The sequence below is a fragment of the Penaeus monodon genome, chromosome 34 (genome assembly GCF_015228065.2).
Source record: "Penaeus monodon isolate SGIC_2016 chromosome 34, NSTDA_Pmon_1, whole genome shotgun sequence".
Classification (NCBI taxonomy): Eukaryota; Metazoa; Arthropoda; class Malacostraca; order Decapoda; family Penaeidae; genus Penaeus; species Penaeus monodon.
The window spans coordinates 5794813-5795050 of NC_051419.1; the positions used below are offsets into that span (position 1 = coordinate 5794813).

General features: G+C 72.7%; 1 protein-coding gene across 1 annotated transcript in view; it reads right to left on the reverse strand.

The window, feature by feature from the left end:
* The window catches only part of LOC119594537 (hemicentin-1-like), a gene marked incomplete in the record, with an annotated part of 21635 nt that overhangs the window by 16009 nt on the left and 5388 nt on the right, over positions 1-238 (reverse strand). Inside the window, 1 exon segment of the mRNA XM_037943569.1 lies at positions 51-215. Within this exon segment, the coding sequence (XP_037799497.1) occupies positions 51-215 (165 nt within the window).

The window sequence follows — 238 nt, forward strand, 5'->3', positions numbered from 1 at the left end:
GCCCCGAGAACAATCGACGAATCCTTAGAACCCCCCCCCCCAGGACGCACCGGGGCACTTGAGCGTGTTGCAAGCCTCCGAGTCGGTGTCCGGCCCCGTGCACGCCCGCCCCCCCTGCGACGGGCCCGGGTTGTCGCACGTGCGGAACCGCCTCCTCTGGCCGCCGCCGCAGGTCGCCGTGCACGACCCCCACGACGACCACGACGACCAGCCGCCTGCGGGGGGAAGAGAGGGTCAG